This window comes from Rhamphochromis sp. 'chilingali' (assembly GCF_963969265.1).
Source record: "Rhamphochromis sp. 'chilingali' genome assembly, chromosome: 8".
In the NCBI taxonomy this organism is placed as follows: Eukaryota; Metazoa; Chordata; class Actinopteri; order Cichliformes; family Cichlidae; genus Rhamphochromis; species Rhamphochromis sp. 'chilingali'.
In genome coordinates this window covers 26,694,847-26,715,647 of record NC_137935.1, presented here as the reverse complement: position 1 = coordinate 26,715,647, position 20,801 = coordinate 26,694,847, and the positions used below count along the sequence as shown (strand labels likewise).

The following is a 20,801-nucleotide window of genomic DNA, read 5'->3' as shown; positions in this document are numbered from 1 at the left end:
AACACACCAACTTAACACAGACTGGGGGACACAGAACATATGAACATGAACTATGAAACAGAAGAGTATAAACACCCAAGGTGACCAAAACCACAGAATACTAATAAACTAAACATAAACACGGAGTCGCAGACTCCGGATCATGACAGTGATACTGTCAAAGGAGGCAACACCTCAAATCCGATGAAACACCTGGCGACGTATAGCATTTTTTTTAAAAGCCAAGAAATGCGCCGTATTTGATACACTGCAAAAAACGATTTTCAAGAAAGTAAAAAAACCCTTGTTTATGGACATTTTTTCTTATTTTTTGTCTAAAAAGAAAATATATTCTTAACAAGCAAGTTTTGCACAAGAAAATAAATCTTATTCTAGGAAAATATGTCTAACTTTTCCTTAAAAGGATATTTCAGCTCATCTTGAGCTTTATTTACCAGTTACAAGGTATGAAAACCGTTTGGTTGAAATTCCCTAATAAAAACAAGATTATTTTTCTCATTTCAAGAGTAAGGCCACTTAAACAGCTGCTCAGTTTAAGAAATGTATTTATTGACACTAAAGTGTAATAAAACTGCTGTCAAGTTTGACAAAACATGCACAAAAGCTGGAACTAAAAGCACATGATAAACATGAAATACAGGCCCATTTGAAAAACAGAAACGGCATAACTCATTCACTTTAGGCCATGTCAAACAGATTAATAGATCAGCATCAGACAAGTATCAGTACACATATCTTCACTGTGGCAATGCTACAATCGCATTCAACTGTCAGATTTGATAGAAAACTCAACAACAAAACTGTCCAAAACAATAACCTGATAATACAGTTCATGCATGTAAAGCAGTGTGCCTTTTATAAAACATCTGTTGAACTCATGTGTAGTCCAATTACATCACACAGGTAATATTTCATGACTGCATATGTCATATCTTTGTGTGTGAAACTGTAATATGGAGTGAAATCCATAAGATTATCAGCGGATATCAGCTCCGTTGCTTGTGCCATGTTTGGAATCTCTATCTTATATGACATGTAATCTTTGTCATAACAAATGGTATTGTGCTGCTGGAATTCAAAACAGTACAATGATGAATTGATCACATAGATATTTTTCACAAGCCCAAATATAGGTAAACCACTAGAACCAACAGCACAAACAATTAATGACCTATCCCTTATGTATTTGTTACCATTTAGATTAAGCCATTTAACAGTCACTGCATGGTTTACTTCATCATTTCCAAGGAAGGCCCTCATTTTTTCTTTTAAGTATGACATTATGCTTACTTCTGAGGTTGGTCCTAATGTGCATTCATTGGAAAAAATGGGGTGATCAAAACTATCCACATTCTGACAACATTCATACATTTGATTATGCTTTATTAAAGATTTGCAAACATTTTTAAAATTTATTTTTGACGCCCATTGTTTGAAAAAGCAATGTTTCGATTCAAATCTCATGCACATATGACGGACCATTGGTCCCAAACGTTTAATTTGGCTTGGTGTATGAATCAAATAATGTTGTTTTGGTGTGATGTTGTTATATGGGAATAGGGCTTTCATGTGCTTCAAGTGCTGTTCAATGAGGATTTTCAACTTGTTAATAGTCTGCAGACTGATGACAGGAGCAAGTAAAATCTGAACTATCTCAATGAGTTCAAGAATGAATGCGTAGTGTTCAGTACCTTTGGCTGCATCAATCAGAAATGGCAAAATTTTCAGAAGAACAATCATTTGCCCCGAGGACTGCTTCAACTTATTGTCACTGGAAGCTAATGTACTGTAGGTAATAACACTTGGTTTATCTCTAATGTCAACTGGAGAGTATGGGAAACCAGTCACTGCAGCATTGAAGAGATCTAAGTCTAGCTCTCCCATGAGAACTAAGTGTTTCAACACACACTTTATTTCTAATGGAGCAATCCCTTCAAAAATTACATGCATCATGTCTTGGGGTGTTTGTTGGATCAAGTTGAATGCTGGGAAATTAATAAGTTTGCTTCTTCTGTTTATTCCATATGTTGTTTTTAAGCTGCTTCTTAGATACTCTGTGTTGGCCTTCTCAATTTCGCTACATTGCCGGACATGTCGTTCAAATGTCCGTTCCTCAAAGTTATCCTCATCAAAATAAATTTGCATGTCCTCAAATGAACATTCACACTGCCTGCATTTACTATGAGCAAACCCAACACCCTCTTTAAACCCGCAAAGCTCATGTTGCGCCAAAGTGTCTCCACATAATGAAACTAATGCTCCAAATATTTCACGTTCACCATTTCCAGTTTGAATTTTAACTCCATTATATAGCTTCACTAAGTCCTCATGCAGCCTTTGCAAGATTCCATCTACACCACATTCAGAAAGCGCACTCTTTTTTGCAATGGCAAGTAGACGAATGGCAGGTAGTTTTGATCGATATTTAGGATTAATGTTTCCCAAAGTATAATAGAACATTACCAACTTATTTTTGGAGGCATGAGACCCAAGTGGGTTACAAATTTCAATTTCATCTGAGTAAAGGATAATCTGTAAGGCAGAGGGGTGTGCAGAAAATAAACGGTGAGACTTCATGAGTTCTCCATCTATGATATCATATAAATACTCATTTCTCAAATTTTTCTGCTCATCTATCAATGCCAAAACTCTTGGATGGGACAATAACTGCTCCAAACTTCTGACAAGCGGAACATAATGAAAACATTTGGGCACAGTAGTGAGGAATCTTTTTTTCCCATGACAGCAGTATACCCAACACAAACCTCCTCGGACTCCACAAAATTGAAATTTCTCTTTATCACATCATCCTGCCTGTATGTTGTTGAAACAGAGGCAAATGGATCCTCAATCTGGTCGAAGACTGCCAAAACATCTTTTTCAAGTCCACTTCCATGATGCTGCTGGAAAACCTTTTGTACCTGACTTCTCAGATTATTGACCAACGATGCCTGATACTGTTGTAATGCTGCAACGACATCATTCACACCACTCTGAAAAACAGACAGAAAGGACAAACGACATCTTAGTTGTTTGCTATTAAAAGAGATTTATTTTTAGCGAATAGACAACTTATAATGTAAGGACTAATAACGTACGTAGCTCTGCAACCAAAAAAACTGCATAGAATTATTTGACTGTTTCTTATAGATTTTTTCCCTCACTGAAACTGAAGAAAAAAAAAAATTTTTTTTTAATTCCTTCTCGGATTTCTTGCAAAACTCAAATTTTTAGTTTAATTAAGATTACAATTTTCCTTTTTAAACTGAGACTAAGAGTTAGGTGGCAGAGGAAGGCTTGTGATGGGAGCAACCCTGAAAAGGATAGGCGGAGGCAAATGGATGGATGGCTGGAGACTATGACTGCCTTAGTTTACCTAAGGCAGTCATAGTCATTTGTTGGAAAGTTGGAGGCACATACAAGTGATGCTCGGTTTTGCATAGTTACTATTAGGATAATCAGAATGAATTAAAGGCTGTTACAGTTTAGGGAAATTGTTAATAATAAATGATGAAAAAAAATAGAGCCACATGTTAAAATAATCATTCTAATTTTGTATGAGCACAAACCTATGAAAGACGATGTTTCTCTCTTGCAGTCAATACAAGAGCTGTTGCTTGTCTGGTAAGAACATCGTGGCAGGAGTCATCCTTCAGAAAAGAGAAATAAATATAGGAATGTTATAAACTGGTAAAATGTTTTATCAAAAGAAGTTGTTATTGTTCAGTAGTGATAGACTCACCATAGATTGGGATGATGCTACTCCATCTGCGAACCCGCTTGGACAAGCTGCTGAAATGTTTGGAGTCGAGGTATCATTGTTGGTCTGGGATGGAACAAGGGGCCTTTGCGAGATATGGGCACCATCATCGAAGCCAGAGTACAATGTCTTATTATTGTCAAAAGTACCAAAATGTTCGGGGCACACACTGTCTGGATCATGCTGTATTGTGTTTTGATCAATCACTGCATCTTCTCCTGAGTTCAATCTGGTGTCTACAGCTGCATCCATTGTTGGCTGGCTTGTTGGCTGGTTTTCGACCACTGGATCAGTCCTGTAGGCCCACATGTTACTCAGACTTCTGTTCTCCGCTGATGAGGGTTCCCTCCTAGAACTGCAATTGAGATTAATTGATTAATTGACTAGTTAAAGATATTAATTACAAGCTACACTGATCATTTCTAAATAATTCTATTCTGCATTTGATAATTTACTCCAAAATATGTATGTTTTCAGACTGAGTTTAATAAATTGTTACTAATTTATTGCTGATTGATATTTGGTAGCTTAACTGTAGTTTAAAAGCTTTAAAAATCCTCAAAAACCTAAACCTGGAAAGCTAAACTAAAGAACACAGGAAACATTGAAAATGTTGCAAAAACCTTACAACCTGGAGCAAGGAGCATGAGACATGAAAACCTGAGGGAGGGAACACAGATGACACAGAGGAGAAAATGCAGACGATCCGACAAAGAACAGAGGGAAGCACACACTAAATATACACACACACAGGGAAACGAGGAATTGGCAGACAGGTACGAAACACAGCTGACACTAATCAGATGAGAAGAGACCAGGGGGAAGGGCAACAGAATACACTGATGCAGGGCATGGGACTATCAAAGTAAAACAGGAATAAACATGAACATCAAACCAGGGACACTTGACTCAAGACAAGGGAGGCACGGAGAACACCTAAACACAGGAAATAATTAACAAATAACCAGGAAACTAACTGAAACAATGAATATTAATAAACACAAACAACCAAGGAGACTCTGGACCATGCCCATTGGTTTATTTAAAACAAAAGTAAAAAAAATAAATAAAAATGGTGTTTTCTCTATTAGGAGAAATTAAGCACTCAGAAAAATTGTTTAGAAATAACATTGATGTGGATCATAAGGAATTAGCATTAACATATCTACTGTTAAGCTGTAAACACAAGTAGGAATCTAACATGAATACTTTATATGATTATTTTCAAAGATATCAAAGTATATAGTCAGTCTCACCTTACAGATTTTTGTGTCCTAGTCGATCCGCTGCATCGTCCATTGCCAAGGTGGTCGGAGTGTGTTCGACGAATGTGATACCAAAATGAATTGTAAACACGATATTCTTTGACACATCCATCTATGCCACAAACTACACGGAAATCTGGACTATGGCTATGTGCAGAATTAATATGACTCAGTAAGGATTTGAGGGTCAGACCCACAAAAACGAAGCAGATAACACAGCGCCAAATCATTTTGTTTCACTGGTCTGTGAACCGTTTCTCCCATAAAGCCAAGATGACCAGGATTATTCCATTAAGGGGTAGGAATGGCTATCCTAATTCGGTGCCTTATAACAGCTGTACTAAGTAATAGTACCGACATGTCAGTATTTACTTAATATAATCTAACTAAATAGTTAAATCTTTAAATATATAGAATTTTATAGATATAAAACAGCGAACTAAACCATTTCTGTACACAACCCCATACTCCTGAGTTGGTACAGTCCAGCTTCGCGCCTCTAGCTTCGCGCCTCAAATTTGGATTGCAGGATTAGTAATATTTTTGGGTCCGGGATACAGTGGTACAGTGTGAAGAAATTAAGGCATGCTATGGAGAAACTGGACGAAATAACAATTGCCACCCTGAAAGGTATGTGACTGTTTTGTTTTTTCTATGTTTTGTGTTCTGCTATGTTGCATGGTAAGTCGCTAGCATGGCAGACTATACCCGGTTGTTAGCTTAGCTTGTGCGGTTAGCTTAGTTGCATTAGCATATTTAAATATGCTAGTGCTATTACACTACATACATGGGTATTTCTGAAAACGGAGATTTTCCGTTTTCATTTTAAAAATAATCCCGTCCACACGGAAACGCAGAAATGAAGGAAAACGCTGCTAGGAACATGCCAAAGCAACAGGTGGCGATATATTCCTAACCGTGTAGAAATGTTGGCCAATCAGAAGTCTAGAAGCCTCGGTGGGAAATAGTAAAGAAAGATGGGGCATAGAAGCAGAACCCAGTCTGGAGGGACAGTAACTGTGTATATGTAAGTATTTAAACACTGCAGAGAGTACAATTAACAGTAACAGTATTGTAGAAATTCATTTCACCGAAACAATAACGTGGCGCACAAGGCCCACACCTTTGACGCTGCGTTTTCTCCGTTTTTCTCGTCCACACCTAAATGCAAAAAAGGAGTTTTCGAAAATATCCACCCTGGCAAGCGTTTTTAGAAATCTCCTTTTTCAGTGACTGAAAACGCTGTTTACGTGTGGACGAAAGGTGCAAGCGAATCACAAATATAATACTTTTTCCAGTCAATGGGAGGAAGGTAATTTAGAACCTGTGGAGCAGTCAGGAGGGAATATAATGGAATAGAGTATTGTTTTTAAATGGTAAATATTAAATTATGTTTCTTGTGCATCCTGTTTATTACCCAAGCAAAGCTGTCAGCTGGCTTGCACATGAGGATGATGCAATGTAGTGATAATTGGAAACTCCTATTGCAGAAGCAAATGTTGGAGAAGACCTGCTCTCATCACTTTCACGAGATGACATCAAAGATCTGTTTCCTGGTCCTGAACATTTCCTCAGGCGTCGGGCTCTATGGCTTGCAGTGCACAAATGTGAAGAAGTAAGTTCTGTCCTATCGCTGTGTGACAAAACTGAGAACACACCAGCTTGTTTTATGCAGTTTCAAGTAATTCCACCAATACTCACTTAACAGATAGACAGTAGAATCTTCTTTAGTTTTGATTTAAATCAAGTGGCCCACACATTTATTAAATATACATATTTTTTATTGTTCAACACTTTACTGATATTTTGTTGTACTTTCTTTCATGTGTAGAGACCTAAAGTTCTTGTGCAATTTTATGTGAAATTAGCCCCATGTACACTGTATTTTAGAACAAGACTGCTGCTGAAAAAATGCTAACAACTACTGGAGATGGTGACTTCTCCAGAGAGGAACCCAGCACTTCTAAGTTTGTGACTATGTCCAACCCAGAGTACATAGTCTTCACAGACAGTGAACTTGAGCAAGCTCGACATTCCTACTTTGAAAAGAAGCGGCTGGGGACAGAGTGTGCTGAACCTTTGTCAAAGGAACTCTTTTGTCGACTTGTAAGAAACACCATGACAAACATGATTTCGATAGCAAGAGCAGCTGAAGACTCCAGATACCCCAGCAAACATGAGGTTGATGCCATGGCAAAGCGATTAATGGAGTACTACCCAATGCTTAAAGAAACGTGTGGTGAGTGGGTAAGTAGCATTTGCTCAATACCACTCTGTGTTAATCATGAGTGATGTATCTTATCATCTTTTAATTTTTACCGTTTGTACCTGTTAGGAGCATGTTGCTAAAAAGCTAATGAAGAGACTCTCCAATGTCAAAAGTCCAAGGAAGGGCAAAAAACCTCCTGCGAAGAAGCCAAGAAAGGATGGGAATGAAAGCGTTGCAAAAAGTGACAGCAGTGGGGAGTCCAGTGCATCAACTATTATTCTAGATAAATCACCAGTTAGATCGATGGGCACCCCAGTGCACCACCAGGATGGCAGTGATGAAGAATGTAAGTATAATATAATGCACCCTCTTATTACAGCCTGAGTGTAAATGTGGTTTGGACGATCCTTTTTTTTTTTTTTTTTTTAAATTCTGCTAACAATGGAACACAACTACTTCACTGTTTATCTTGGAATCTTTGTGTTCCATTTAATAGTGACAACTTCACAGGATTAATGAACAATTTTAAGATAGGTGGTTAGTTAATTTGTTGATCTAATTTACAGAAATATTTTGGTATTTTTGTATTATTGTTTTGCACCAATAACAGATATATAAAGCCTTACTGTGGCAATAAATGATTTACACACCTCTGCTCTGTGTGTTTAGCTGGTTCAGCTGACTTCTTTGACAGCCAAAAAACCCAGGCAAGACACTACAAGACACTTCAAGAAATATACAAGACCAAAAAACCGAACAAAGCTGCTGTTACCCAACTGCTGAACCTGGAGTTTGAGTCTAGAAGACAATTCATTAACTCTGATGCTATAAAGGAGCAGGACAGAGCAGTGAAGATACTAGAGGCATATCCTTGTTTCAGAGAACTGGACCATGTAAGCAGCACTTATTTCTTTTAGCCATCCTGTTATTCCTTTGGGGACATTTTGATATGATTTTCAAATTTCTTAAATACTGGCCCTCATGTTTAAATTGTTATCACTTATTGTCAAGACCAGATACAGAGCTAGACAGATCTATCTCAGTTGGGTTTCTGTCTGTATTTTTCAGGTCCTTGATGAGCTGCGGAGAATTATTCAACCATCCAACTTGAAATACATTTCTGAGATGAAGGATAGATGGGAAATCTTCTACTCGAAGGTGCAGTTTTATGGTGTCATGAAGAAAGTTATGAAGCCGCCAAAAACTTTGGATGGAGGTAATGCTACAGTATCTTGATTTGTCTACATTTATGCTTTGCAGATTACATTATTTGCAATGCTTAATGGTGTTGCCCTGTCTTATTTTTCTTTTTTCAAACCAGTGGAACATGCAGCAGCTGTGTTCAGAGCCCTTCCCGTGCTTTTCCCTTCCAGCACAGTACCACCTAAGAAGCTGGGCATCTGTAGTGAGGCTTTTTTCCATGTCCTAAAGGTAAGGCTGCAATATTCTATGTGTATATATTGTTGAATTTTGCAGTTACTCATGTTTTCATTTTATATATTTTACTGTGGAGTCAGTCAAATATTCTTAAAGTTCAGATCCCCATAACATGTTGATGTTAATAAAACCTACAAAAAAAGTTGATCTATTTTAAACTGTAATGCAACTCAAAAATTGTATTTCTTACGGTCTTGTTCTAATCCTCTTTTTTTCTGTCATGTAGACTTCAGAAGACCCTGAAGGCTACCTGCGTCAGCGACCCCTGGCTTGTCCAGTTCTGCTTGTCTCTGAAGGCAACTGCATGATAGCTGTTGGAACCACACCAGTGAGCACTTTTGACCGGAAGGATCTTAATGAGGGACTGCTCTATCTGATGGCATATTACTATGCCCTCCACCTCACATATCCAAAGTGCATTTCCACGCTGCTGTCTGTCTTGCAAACTGAAATACTCAAAGACTCCATCCATGACCGAGATTCAACCCCCTCTTACAAGAAGGCGCTTGGTGAGTGGAAGTCATTCATTGAGTGAGTCTCTCAGATGACAGACTCCATCTGCCTTGTTTATCAGACTCAGTGTTGGTCAGTGAGGTTGTTTTTTTTCTCTCTAGAAAAGTTGTTCAAATATAAAACACATGTTTGTTTGTGTGGTCGTTAAACTTGTTCTTCTAAAATGTTATGTAATATAGGATTTGAAATAGTGATTGTTTTAAGCTTCAGCAAAATTTATTTTTGATACCAGCCATGAGTGTGTTATACTGTTATTATTCATGTTAAGAGTATCTGGAATATGCACTTCTTATATTGGCCATGTTACACAGTACCCTGCTGAAATGTATAATTTTAGACATGATTCTCCTGGAACAGACCTCAGTGAGTTACTGACCCATTGCTGTGTCAATAAAAGCGCAAAATCTAAGAGTGCTTTTGCTGTCTTAATTTAAGATGAATTCCCTTATTTTTAGTAGCTTTTTGAAGAGATGGTGTCTTATTCTCAGGAATTTTTGCTGATTATTCTCAGAGTCGAAACATAATTCTTATAGTTAGCTCAATCAAGAAAGAAACAATTCAGTTTTAAGAAAATTTGTCCTATAGTAAGGTGTTTTTTTTATGTGAAAAATCTAAATTAAGGTGTCGAATCTTAAAGTAAGCAAATAATTCTTGAAAACAGCTTGTTCAAGAAAGCATAATACTCATTTTAGGTACAGATTTTCTAAATATCAAAGTAGAGCAGGGCGATATGGCCAAAAATATTTATCACGATATATATTTGAAAATTTGCGATAACGATATAACCGACGATATAATTGATGCGAGACAAAATACAACTCCACAACATTACTAGCGCAAAAAGACAACCTTCCATTTATTTTCACTTAAACAAGAAGCTGGTTTTTATGTACATTAAAGCTTTATAAAAATGTAACAGTGCAAATGCAAATTCCTTGCTGAAAGTTTAACCAAAAGGCATTTCCAGTAGAAATGGGCTGACATATCCTGAGCATAACCATGTATAATATCCACTGAAGTTAAAAAGAGGTGCTTTGCAACATTAAACTGCAGTGTGCAGTACGTATTTTTCGCACCATAAGGTGCACGGGATTATAAGGCACATTAAGCGAAACAAAGCAGTCAGATAAATCAAACTTTATTAAACTCATTCTTCTTGCTTCCTCCACTTCTGTACCATTGATTCATTAATGTTGAATTCTCTGGCAGCTGCTCTATTCCCATGTTGTTGCAGTATATTAATGACTAACCTCGTATTGTGGATGGATTATCTCAGTTGTTCTCCTGACTGAAGTTTGGTCCGTTTACAGTATCCTGCCATGCGATTGCATTTGTCTCTAACCATGAAGAACCTTCACGTTAACTTTTATAAGTGGAAAAGTGTTAGTGTTCGTCCTCCAGCTTCACTGTTTATGTTATGCTAACATAGCTGTGTCGCTAGCGATTACGTAGCACATCATTATATACCAGCTAGCCCAACTTCAGTAACCCTACAAACGTCACTGCTGTTTAGTTTCCTGTCTTCATTTATGTTGGAAGTGATAGCAGAGCTGTACGTTTGATTTTTTTCAGAAATCTCTCCGTCAGAACATGCAATATCATGCTTAGGTAACTAGCGAAACTAGCGAGCTAACTTCCGCTAGCTTCCTGCTAACTTCTAACTCCGTTAAATGTAATAACTTTTGTTTTCATGGATGCCTGGAAGTTAAACTTTATAGTTACACCTGGTAAAGCAGCAATGCTGATCGTTTTATTAAAGATGAAAGAATTTAGACAGTTTTTAACTCTAAGTGATGCTGCAGTGTTGTTTGACCTGAAGCATACGGAGTTTAGGACCCAGATTACTCCCAGATTTAAGAGCATCTTAGTCCGACAAATATGACAATGACAACGGCCGCTTGCATGTTCTGCAAAAAAAATGTGCTTTGTTGTGTATCTGACGGACAAACACCAAACCAGTTCCACATCACTGAAGTTGCACCATTTTTACAAACCAATTCTGGTTCATCTGTTTCACTCAACAATCGGCCATGTGCGTATGAAAACAAAGGCACTGCGCATGCGCGTTTTACTCCCATTCTATCGCGATATTTCATTTTCCTATCGTTGCCTACCATTATACCGGTATTACCGTGAACGGTATAATATGGCCCAGCCCTATATCAAAGTATCTTTTACTTATAATAAGTCATATTTTCTTCAAATAAGCATACATTTTAGACAATTTTGTCTAGTTAAAAGGCATATGGCAGTTAGATTAATTTGCTAGTTTTAAGAATTCTAGTCAAGCAACTTTTGCTTACCCCATTGGCAGATTTTTTTGCTCAAAACAAGAAAATTTTGTCAGATTTAAGAATATTTGGCTTGTTTCAAGTATAGCTGTTTTTGCAGTGTAGCTTGCTGTGAGACCTCACACCGAGCGCATCTACTGCGGGTGGGTTGCCTGTTATCGGACCCGGAGTTAGCAACATCCCCAAAAACCCGAAGAGTAGAGTCCTGGCCCCTAGCCCTGCCAGTGTAGCAGAAATGATGACGGATGATGATGGCAGCAGCAGCCGTTCTTCTCTGTGTGAGTAGCTTAATGTTGTTCGTGTGTAATTTACGTTGAGTAGGCTCACCACGTTATTACATTAATGCATGTAAGGTGAACTAGCAAACATCATCATAGCTACATGCGGCTGTCTTCTTGTTTGATGACAGATACTCCCTTCACTCTGGCCAAAAAGGCTAAAATGACCAAAGAAAAAGTGGAAAACAGTTAAACATGAGAGGTTTTTGGACAAAGTTTGTGTTTTTTCCATTGTTTAAGCACTGCTTCCAGCCAAGAGTGATACCATATATGCCCCATAGCGGCAGAAAAGGCTAACATTGTTATCTTTTTACAAAAAAACAGCTGAACATGAGAGGTTTTTGGACCAATTTTGTGTTCTCCATTCTTTAATCACCGGTTTGAGCACCGTTTAAGCACCGGCACCGTTTCAAAAGTACCGGTTTGGCACCGGTATCGGATAAAACCTAAACGATACCCATCCCTATGCTGCACTGATTACAATGAGAGAAAAACTGAAACAGTATCCCAGTACTGTGCTTTAATCAGTGCTAACTGCTCCAAATCTGACCCTGTTGACACTAAAACAATTCATCAACTTATTAACAGATGTATTTATAACCAGTAAGAAGGAAAATACAGTTTTCTCACATGACCTTTGTTAGATTTGTATTGTTGATTGTCATTTATGCTTAGAAATATTTACTTATATATGCTTATAGAGTTTTGTAATTAGTTGTAGATTGGTAGAGGTTTTGATCCTTGATAGTCTGCAAACTTTGTGTGTATTAGACAGCACTTTGGGAGCATGAGAGGTCATACCGTGTCTTATTGTTTTATGGTAGGATTAACGTAGTTGCGTCTGTTCTAGTCTAAGTGCTCTTTGTTTAGATGAACTGCAGGACTTCCTCACCGTGTTATCTAGGATGAACCATCTAGGGTGAGGGGGAGGCTACCCTCTTCCTGACCAAGGATGTTTGACCCTTTGATCAGCAGGCCACACACACACACACACACACACACACACACACACACACACAGGCAAGGTACTCTTTGTGTGTATGTAGACGTCATATGTTAATGAACTTATGCATATTCATGTAATCTCAATAAAAGGACAGTGTACGGGAGAACGGACGAGAGCAACTGGGGTCAAGCGAAGGAACGGTGCCTGTCCGGTTCTCTCCCGTGCACGAGAAACATGAAGAAGCTTGCCTACTTGTGTCTTGCTTTGCAGTGTAATTATATTGCCTTCAACGTTCCAGCGGATGGGTTCAAGCTACAAACCTATCATTAATTGGTCCTTCGAGAGCCGGAGCCCTGGAATCGCATTCACCGAGGGGAGGAGAGGCACGCTGAAAGACTGACGTCAGCCAGGAAGTTCCTGTGGATTCGCTGTATGTCTTTTCTCCTCGATGAATGGCGATTGGCGGGATTCGAGGCTGATATTACACGCTAAGCAACACCGAGTAAGTTTAGAGTCCAACTCTATAATTGTACGTCTTCGCCGCTCAGTGGGGCGTTGTCCGTGGCCGCTCAGTGGGGCTAAAATTCGCCGTCTAAGTGGGGCGATGTACAAAGCCGCTCAGTGGGGTTTTTTGTACAGAAGCATTAAGTCGCAGAGTTGCGCAGTTCGAACTTTTTTTGGTTCGCCGTCTTAGTGGGGCGAAATACAGACCGCTGTGTGGGGTACTGTAGTGAGTTCTCCACCGCTCAGTGGGGTGTTGAGAAGTTCCGCGGGGTCCAGATTGTGCTGGACAGTAGGCCTATTTTGTGTTGTTGTCATTGTCGTCGTCGTTGTTGTTGTTGTTGTTGTGTGTGAGTGTGTGCGGAGCAGAACATGTGGTCTGTGACACCGACTGTTGTTGTTATCATGGGTTTCTAAGCAACCAAGAGTGAGTTGGAGGGAGACAGACGTTTGTGCTGGACTTTGCTCCTGGCAGCTGACACAAAATGTTTATTCTTTAGCTTGCCCTGATCGACAACAGCCTGTGTGCCAGACCATAGACGTAATTGAGGTGGATAGTTGTTAAAAGTAATCTACATTAAGCTTGTGGTTGCTTAAATTCAGTACAATGACATGTGAGGTGAAGTGTTATAGGTAAATATTTAAACTAATGAAGTGCATAGAGGCACTTGACCTGTGTGGAAGACTGTCGTCTTATTATGAACCATTGTTGAGATGTAGAGCACACCTGTGAAAACAACTAATATGCTGAACCCTGTATGAAACATCTAAAAGTACATGATGGAGAAGTTGTGTTGAATATGAAAGTGTAAGACTTTGCCGCTGTGGGCAGAGCAACTACTGTGTGATGTTGCGTTGCAGTTTTTTTTCTGAGCTGATGAGCAAACTACACATTATCAGATCGAGAGCTGTCTAAGAACTACTCTAAGAGAGGGAAACAGCACTATGTTAACTGTGATAACTGGAGTGTGCAGCGTTTCCATGAGCAGTTTTCCTGAATCTTGACTCTTGTGTGTAGAGTGTTCATAGCATCAGCATCATGTTTTTGTTTATTTGTTTTGTTGGATTAAAAATAATTAAATAAACTGGTGATCATGCTTATGGATCACCATGGCACATATCTCCAGCCATATGGTTTATTTATGCAGATGAAAAAGTGAGTGTGAATGTGTCTGACATCACAGTGTTTTTGTGCACTGTGTAAAAGTAATTGCCTTTGATTGTGAGTGAGAGCGGTGATTCTGCAGGTCACCAGCTATTGTAATGAAAAAAAAGAGTGAAAAAGAAAAATCATAGGAAAAAGGTTTTGTGTTGATCAGCCAAAAACAACTACAATTTCATTTTCTGCTTTTAAGAAAGACTGTTCACAAAAACACACACAGAGAGAGAGATGTGTGTTGATTAAGCAGTGATGATAATAATGAAAATGTCTTAGTTTGTCACTTTCAGGTGAAAAGCAGACCTGAATCAATTTTCCACATGCAGCAGTCGGAAGAAAGTTATAGTTTAACATCATTGGAAACATGCAGGCCAAGTTTCTGGCTGACTTATTTACAGCGCCATGTGTCTCTCAACCTCACAAGCAAGCAAGCTCTCACCCCTCCCTGAAGACAAGGAATGCAGCTCCAAAGCAATAACATGATAAAGAGACAGCAGCAAGTCCTGAGCAAAGAGTCCCAGCAAAGCAGCAGCAATGTGGACAAACAGTATCAGAGAAGAAGAGCAAACCCATCATCCTGACTGATCGGATGGATGGCACTGTGTTTACAACAGGCTGTGACTTCACTGTGCATGTGAAGAAAACGTTTGAGGAGAACTGAACAGTTGGAGTTTGACATTTGCCACCTGTGGAGTAAAATGGCAAGAAGAGACAGTGGGACACAGGACAAAGCTGAAGGAGAACTGCCGGCTGTTTGGACTGTTGAAGTGGGAGAGGACAAAAGAGTGAGAAGACTAGGTGAGAACACAGAGGAATGCTGTTATTTAATGTGGGAAATCAAAATTTGGGTTAGCAAACCTGGGGAAAAGAAAACTGACTGCTTAAGTTGGAAAATTGAGAAGGAGTCTGGATATATGCAAATATAAAAAACATATACATCATATACAAAATCACACACACAAGCAGAACATGCATTAACCCTACTAACACAAACACAAGAGAGCTTATGAAGATTAGACAACATCTTCAGCATGTGAGTCTGTTTATCATCTTGTCCAAGTCACTTAGTGTGATGCAAAGACCAGTGGACTCATAGCACATTAGTTAAGAAATGATTAAATAATAGCAGAGAAATGTGTAGGAAAGGCACAAACACCCATGCAATGAAAATTAGCTTGTTATCTTTCATCAGTGTTAAAATAGTGTCAATTTAGCAGACACTTGTTATTAAATACTGAATTTATCCAATGCAAAAAATTGACTCTCCAGGTTGCAGGACAACAGTTTAACTTTTGTGGGAAAAAAGATCCTGGTTTGACCAACCAGTGATCAGACAATAAATTTAGTTGTTAAAATGGTAAATTGGGAGAAGCTTCCTGCTTGATTGAGGCAGCACATGTAATTTACTGTATGAGGGAAATTGTCTTTTGTGATACTATTTTGAACATGCTTTTCTGTCGTCCTGTCAACTTAGTGGGTTAATAGCTGATATGCAAATTAGTTGATCGGTTTTAGATTAATGAAAGGTGACTGAATTCTAGTATGAGTGAATGAGATGTGTTGGAGTTGTTGTGTGTTGAGTGGAGACTCTAAAACACTGAGTTTCCTGCTTTGATGTGCGAGTGAATCCTGTATTTAGATACACAACTCTGAATACGTCAGAACAAACTTCTTTTGTGAAGTGCATGACAGCATGTCACATGTTTTATGATGAAGGAAAAAGGAAAATTGAATAAAATAGATCTGTGATTTAGATGAGTGAAGAGCACAGACCTGGTAATTAAACTCATAGCTAATAAGACATTAGGGTTATGTTGTGTGTTGTGCAGCTGATGGTTGGTTTGGAGTGAATCTAGCTGATGATTTTTCTTTTGTTGTGAAGTCGAGCCTGCCGATTAGTATGATGGTATGATGAACCATGCTAATGGTATGATTTACCCTCCTGAGATGAGGAGTTTGTGTCATGACTTAACAAGGCCTTTTTATTTTGATACTTTCACAGTGCACTGAAAGTTTTGTTTGATAATCTCTGTTCTTTAAGCAGATCTGCACGTCGGGAATTAGAAGCGCTACACGTCGTCGAGAAAATTGTGCCAAGTGAGTTCTCCACATTTAAATGGGTTCTGGAGAAAGCCACTTATTTGGACAATTATTAAATGACAGTCCCAGTCCAAAAGGATTCAGCAATGTAATCCAAACTAAAGTTCTTCATTTTCTTTTGAAATGACGTCATTTTGCTGAGAGTGGAAACTAAATGCGACGATAGGTTCCACTATCAGCAAAGAAAGAAAGAATGAATGCATGAATGAGTGAGTGAAAGGAAAACAAAACTGACTGACTGGTAAAAGCTGACAAAAGCTGACAAGACTTTACTGATGTAACACGACTGTGTGAAGTTGACCCCCGCCTGGCAGGGGTGCAGATGAGTCTGTGTGTGCTTCCCTTTACAGGAGCAGAAAGATGACAGCAACACTCGAGGTTGCATGATGATTTAACCTTTTAAATGCCATTTTCTGTGTCTGTGCATTTATCAGGTGTGTTATTCATAGGCTTGTGTTGCTCACAGAGATAACTGTGACAAAGTATGCATACGCCTGCGCAAGCGCTAATATTTGCATTTTCTTTTCTTACAGCATGCCAGTTCTTCATGTGAATTGATGATGCGATTTATACCAGGACAACTGGTTGATGTTTTTTCCTACTACAGGATTTCTGGGTTTATGTGTGAGGAAAACTGTGTTTACAGGTTATGAGTGGTGATGCTGTTGCATTGTGTTGATGGGAAAATGTGAAGGTTACTTTGATAATGTGAATAACATGTGTGAAATTTCCTGTGTTGAGAACTGGTGTTACTTCTTTCCACAACTATAGATGGCTAACTTTATGGTCTTTTTATGGCACCTCTGGAACCTGTCGACCTGCGTCTGACCACCAATGGTCACTGTGTTGCTAATGTTTGTTTTTCTATGACTGCGTGTAGAGGATTCGGCAGAAGTGGACAAGTGACATGAGAAGAACAAATAAGAGATACAGTGTTTCTGGGATAGTTTGATATGGGCTCATTAGCTGGCCACTTTTGAGCCCATAGTAATATATAAGTGGAGTGACTTTGCTTAAGAGCAGTCACCGATTACATTAATGTTGCCTGAGTACATGGGATGATCCATGTCTGAGGCGACTTATGAAAATAATTGTAGTTTACTGATTTGAGAAAACCTGCACATGACACTTGTCTTGCTGATGTTGAATGCTTATTGTTCTTATGATACAATTGTTTACAGGTATGAAGTTTGATTTTACTTCCAGATTTTGCTTTCCAGGCCATGATGGTGTGTATGCAGGCTCCTGGGAGAGCCCGGTGTTAAGCATACTTAATATGCAAAACACACTAACATTTTTATTGCAGGATTATAGGTCCAGGGTGGTGCTGCTCCAGGGGAGGAGATGCCCTGATGTTGCCTGGGATATGATCTAGCTAATCTTTTTCTTTAAGACAGGAATCCAGGTTTGGTGTGTTGGCGCATGGGTGTGTCCATGCGTCAAGAGGTGGGGTCCAAGGAGTAACATTAAGCAATGTTTACTATTATTGTTGCAGTGATTTGTGTGATTAGCCGTTTTATTTACAAATATTAAACCTATGCAAGTGGTGCATCCATGTTCAGATGAGGCTTTGATGGCCTATAAGTGAAGTTCACTGAACTAAAGAATGTGGTTTGATGATTGTTGACATACTCTCCAAATAGTTTGTCTTCCTAGCAAGGAAATACAGGTGCAGCAGTAATCTCCTGAGAAATCTTCAGAGGCCCAGTGAGAAGCGCATAGCTGACAGGACCAGGCAGTGGTTGAGGTCAAAGGTCAAGCTGGTTGGGGCCCATCATGAGATCAGACCTTGGAGCCACAGCAAGGACCATTTTAACTGCCTGCAAAATAGCGAGAGACCCTCCTGGATTTATCAGAGCCACTGCAAGAGGTCGAGGGCCCAGGAAACCCCGGCACCCTCAAGACAGCACAATAGAGAAATCTCACACTTGGTTGTTTCAGTGGTGAGGGGGGAGTGCTGATTGAGCCCCCGTAGGGTAAGCTCGCACTTCAACCTCCAGCCTCTGATCAACTCTAGGGCAACCAAGTGCGAGGCGTGACGGACCTGTGTGCGACCAGGACCCTCTTGGTTACCTTGACTACGACGCTCATCCTTATAGGACCCCAGCTGGTGCCGGAAACAGCTGAACCAGGAGGAAGGCAGAGGAGATGGACACATGACAACTCTCACCTAAGAGAGACAGATCCAGCAGGCCCAAAATCAGGACTATGCATGACGAGAAGGAGTGCCTGAGAGGATCGTCCACAGGATGGGAGCTGAGGCCAGGAGAGAGGCTTCAGGAGGATCAGAGATCATCTTCAGCACAGCAGACATCACACAGAGAGCTGTGCTACTGAGCTTCCAGGAGATCAAGAGGAGACTTCCCACAGCAAGATGTTAAATAAAATGAAAGATTCAATATTGACGCTGAGAAAGACAATTAAGGTGTACGACGTGCTCTGCCTTAAATCTTCAGCAGCGTTGGGATATGAAAACTCGAGGGATGAGGGGAGCGTGCCAAGCTCCATCGACAGCGCAGAAGGAGTTCGAGGATGACGTCATGATTCTGTGAAAAGCACAGGAACCAGAAGCTATGGTGGTGATAACAGCAGTTTCCTATGAACATCACCTAACGCTGTGCCACTGTACTGTTCATACGATGACACTCTGAAGGCTGCTGGGATCATAACAGCAGTAAGATGACGGAACCCAGCACCCTTTCCACAGAGAGCTTTTCTGCAGAGCGTGGACAATTAAGGAGTCATAAATATCCCCCTCACAAGACGAAGGTCTGAAGTCAGGTGATGGGGGCTGGTAAGAGGCCATAAAACTGGAGTGCTGAGAGGTCTGCAGCTTGGAAATAGCTGAGACCCATGTTGACGAACAACAAAACCAACTGGTATGTTTGAATGTCTATTCTACATACATTTGGACTCTGGTCCTATGGACAGTGATGGAAACAACTGGAAGAGACATTCATGACGCCCTGCAGAGCTTAAACCACTCTGCAGAGAGACATGTGATGTGCACACCCGGAGGAAGCACCACCAAGCTGAGATGTTTTTGGAAATGTTATCTTCTTATTTTCACTATTAAATTAACAATTTCTTTGTTTGTGGGATGCAGTTTGCCATGAGATGAGATCAATGAGGAATGGGATAACTGCTAATACATTTGTTAAACTGTGTACCTTTTCAGTAATTTAGGGTGATTTGACATATGCTGAGTATAAAAATGTTTGCATTGAAACTGTCAGACATGAGGTATTCATACCTGGGAACTTTTCAAGCATAAAGGTCAAAAAGGGGGGAAATGTTAGATTTGTATTGTTGATTGTCATTTATGCTTAGAAATATTTACTTATATATGCTTATAGAGTTTTGTAATTAGTTGTAGATTGGTAGAGGTTTTGATCCTTGATAGTCTGCAAACTTTGTGTGTATTAGACAGCACTTTGGGAGCATGAGAGGTCATACCGTGTCTTATTGTTTTATGGTAGGATTAACGTAGTTGCGTCTGTTCTAGTCTAAGTGCTCTTTGTTTAGATGAACTGCAGGACTTCCTCACCGTGTTATCTAGGATGAACCATCTAGGGTGAGGGGGAGGCTACCCTCTTCCTGACCAAGAATGTTTGACCCTTTGATCAGCAGTCCCCACACACACACACACACACACACACACACACACACACACACACACACACACACACACACACAGGCAAGGTACTCTTTGTTTGTATGTAGACGTCGTATGTTAATGAACCTATGCATATTCATGTAACCTCAATAAAAGGACAGTGTATGGGAGAACGGACGAGAGCAACTGGGGTCAAGCGAAGGAACGGTGCCTGTCCGGTTCTCTCCCGTGCACGAGAAACATGAAGAAGCTTGCCTACTTGTGTCTTGCTTTGCAGTGTAATTATATTGCCTTCAACGTTCCAGCGGATGGGTTCAAGCTACAAACCTATCAACCTTAAAAACATACCATTATACAATATATGCTACCTCTAGTCCTCCTTTAAAACTGATTGTCAGTTGATCCGTGATGGACTGGCGACCTGCTTAGTGTGTCCTCTGCCTTTGGCCCGCTGTCAGTCCCCATGTAACTTTAACTGGATAAGCAGAAAATCCAGTTCAGAAAAGAAATTGATGGATGGGCGACTACTACTCTCAATATATGTATAGTATGTGTGGGTGTGTGAAGGTTCATGTGCATACAGACGATTCTAGAAGTATTTTATGGGCTTCATCCAACACAGCGAGTTCACTGTATAGGTTACTGAGGTTCAAGCTTATATCCTTGTTAAATGTTTTATGAGAAAGGCCGAGAAGTCACGCGTATCACCTTCACAATTCTGTGAGT

The 20,801-nt window shown here is 39.7% G+C and overlaps 1 protein-coding gene and 1 long non-coding RNA gene across 2 annotated transcripts; one reads left to right on the top strand and one right to left on the bottom strand.

The window, feature by feature from the left end:
* Positions 1 to 582: 582 nt before the first annotated feature.
* On the bottom strand, positions 583 to 6,914 carry LOC308401867. Its single transcript, XR_013972631.1, has 3 exons — positions 3,743 to 6,914; positions 3,570 to 3,650; positions 583 to 2,993 (listed from the first exon to the last, which is right to left on the bottom strand). It is a non-coding gene; the product is annotated as an uncharacterized lncRNA (long non-coding RNA).
* Positions 6,915 to 6,932: 18 nt separating this feature from the next.
* LOC308401866 (uncharacterized protein) lies at positions 6,933 to 11,659 on the top strand. The gene is made up of 7 exons (XM_080890316.1): positions 6,933 to 7,272; positions 7,361 to 7,580; positions 7,904 to 8,127; positions 8,303 to 8,450; positions 8,556 to 8,665; positions 8,898 to 9,180; positions 11,576 to 11,659. The coding sequence occupies exons 1-7, from the start codon at positions 6,937 to 6,939 to the stop codon at positions 11,578 to 11,580; spliced, it is 1,326 nt and encodes a 441-aa protein (XP_080746442.1). The 5' UTR covers positions 6,933 to 6,936; the 3' UTR covers positions 11,581 to 11,659.
* Positions 11,660 to 20,801: the final 9,142 nt, after the last annotated feature.

Coding starts and splice junctions, on each gene's coding strand:
- LOC308401866 (XM_080890316.1), top strand. CDS start 6,937: ATGCTAACAACTACTGGAGATGGTGACTTCTCCAGAGAGGAACCCAGC. Junction 7,273..7,360: donor AAGAAACGTGTGGTGAGTGG/GTAAGTAGCATT, acceptor TGTACCTGTTAG/GAGCATGTTGCTAAAAAGCT. Junction 8,451..8,555: donor GCCAAAAACTTTGGATGGAG/GTAATGCTACAG, acceptor TTTTCAAACCAG/TGGAACATGCAGCAGCTGTG.